The sequence below is a fragment of the Contarinia nasturtii genome, unplaced genomic scaffold (genome assembly GCF_009176525.2).
Source record: "Contarinia nasturtii isolate CC-2019 unplaced genomic scaffold, AAFC_CNas_1.1 Cnas_scaffold_129, whole genome shotgun sequence".
Taxonomy (NCBI): Eukaryota; Metazoa; Arthropoda; class Insecta; order Diptera; family Cecidomyiidae; genus Contarinia; species Contarinia nasturtii.
The window spans coordinates 12,719,029-12,721,248 of NW_022197486.1; the positions used below are offsets into that span (position 1 = coordinate 12,719,029).

General features: G+C 34.8%; 1 protein-coding gene across 1 annotated transcript; it reads right to left on the reverse strand.

Moving 5' to 3' along the window:
• Positions 1-622: 622 nt before the first annotated feature.
• Positions 623-1,739, reverse strand: LOC116349491. The gene is made up of 3 exons (XM_031780970.1): positions 1,074-1,739; positions 803-1,010; positions 623-726 (listed from the first exon to the last, which is right to left on the reverse strand). Exons 1-3 carry the CDS (start codon positions 1,689-1,691, stop codon positions 629-631), a joined length of 924 nt encoding a protein of 307 aa, XP_031636830.1. The 5' UTR covers positions 1,692-1,739; the 3' UTR covers positions 623-628.
• Positions 1,740-2,220: the final 481 nt, after the last annotated feature.

The following is a 2,220-nucleotide window of genomic DNA, read 5'->3' on the forward strand; positions in this document are numbered from 1 at the left end:
AACGAAAAATAAATTACTCTTTTCAAAGGATTTCTTCAAAGTAATTAACTTTCACTAAGATTTGTTTCTTTTGAATGGAGGGCTCGTAAACTGTTTTTCTAATTTTGTTTGACTTTGACACTATTTCTATTCTGCGCATAATTATCACAAAATCAACATAATTTTTTTTAAATACGTAACGAAAAAAAAAATATTTCATCAAAACTATGGCGATATGAGCACAGTAAATCAAATATTTGATTCTAATATGTAATTTGCATATTTGTTTAACACACATAGCATATCCATGGAAAACATTGACATTGATTCACATGGTTTTTACTCTTTAATTTAAATACCGCATTTAAAATGCGCAATGAATGGAAAAAATTGTCCAACTGAGATTTCATTTTTTTGGTATTTCCATTTTAAAAATAGAATTAATTAATAATAGATACTGTAATGCTGTTGAACAATTTTTTCATCATCAAATGCGAAATAATAACTAAAATAAAATGAGCAAAATGACAAGAGCTAATGAAGCGTACGTATAAAACGACCACTGTAAGAGAAACAGTGAATTAATTGGAAGTTAAAAAATATTGGACTGATTTTCCAAATAACGTTGTTTCTTCAGATGATTGGCCATTCATGCACCGGTACGCTTACTGGCACATACTTCTTTTGCGTATTCATGGATTACGACGATACGGTCCATTTCATTTCGGCATCGGATTGTCAGTAGATCTGTAAAAGAAACATTTCAAAAACATCGTAAATGGTATGCACTGCATTTTTATCTCAATAACACGAAATTTATTACCTTTAACAAATTGCATGACTTCTTCAGGGATATCATCATTCACCAGCTTCTCTTCTTCAGTTAGGGCAAGAATTAGAGCAAAAACAAAACGTTTATCACACGACAAGTCAGTATCGAATGGTGGTTTGTTCCATGTGATAAATCTTGAAAATACCACGTGAGGTATTTCCATAAGCCTTTTTCCAATTTTGTACACACGTCCAGTTTTCTATAAATTAATGTAAATTCATTATAATGTGAAATTGACTCAATATGAACATTTTCATTCTACCGTATTCAAAAATGGAATGTCACAAGAAATTTCGTCTGACTCTTCTTGTTTAATTAAACCATCGATCGTGGTGTTGAGCGGTTTGCCAAATCCCTTTGAAGTTGTTGTTATTTCCATGTCGTCGATAATCTCGACTACTCGATCTTCCAATTGATCAAGAATGGCATCTTCATTGGCTCTGTGGACTTCGTACATTGGTACAACACTTGGCTTTACCTCCATATTTTCATTGGAATGGTCAGCATCGATGGATTCATTTTGAGAACTTGCACCAACACATTGAGCTGTTGGTTCATTTCCGACCGCAAAGTTTTGAGTAGAGCAATCAGCAGCAACAACATCAAATGTTGAAATGGCATTTTGTGAATTTGCACGTTCAACTGATTGGCTGTCAACTGTCTGAATACGCAAATCAGCAGCACCAACATTTTCTGTTAGTATGGCATTTTGTAAATTTGCACCGTCACGAACACGTTCAACTGTTGATTCACCATCTTCGCTAACCGAGTTCTGGGTAGGCAAATTAGCAGCAACAACATTTTCTGTAGGTATGACATGTTGTAAATTTGCATCTTCACGGTTACGTTCATCTGTTGATTGGCTATTTTCGGTTGCCATGTTCGGATTGTTGTCAACATTTTGTTGTGTAACCTCTTGAGTATCAGGGACACTCTTCGAATTGTCCATTTCGGTGATAGCTACAACACCTTTTGAAAGAGTTATACTAACTGTTGAAACAACAGTTTTTGTTGCCGTTGAACATGATGCAATTGGTTCTTCCGGGTTACCTGTCTCGATGCTATTCGTGGTTAAATTTAGTGGACCGTTCAAAATACTGTTTGAACTTTCATTGTTGTTCGGAATCAGTATTTCTTCAATAGACATTTCATCAGAAGAGCCACTGTATGCAAGGAGATCATCCTCGGCGTGTTCTGATGGAATTGGCATTTCATGCAAACGTTTTTCGTTGTACAAGCCTGGTGCTACATTGCGATGGCTTCTTTCAAATTCTATCGCTCCTTCACGTGTTGCTATTGAAATTGCAAAAATTTCAATTTTTTAAATAAAAATGTTGCTTTTCAATTCATTTCCATCTTGTACTTACCTTTGTAAGCCACCAATTTGATTTGAAACAAGTTGTCCCCAT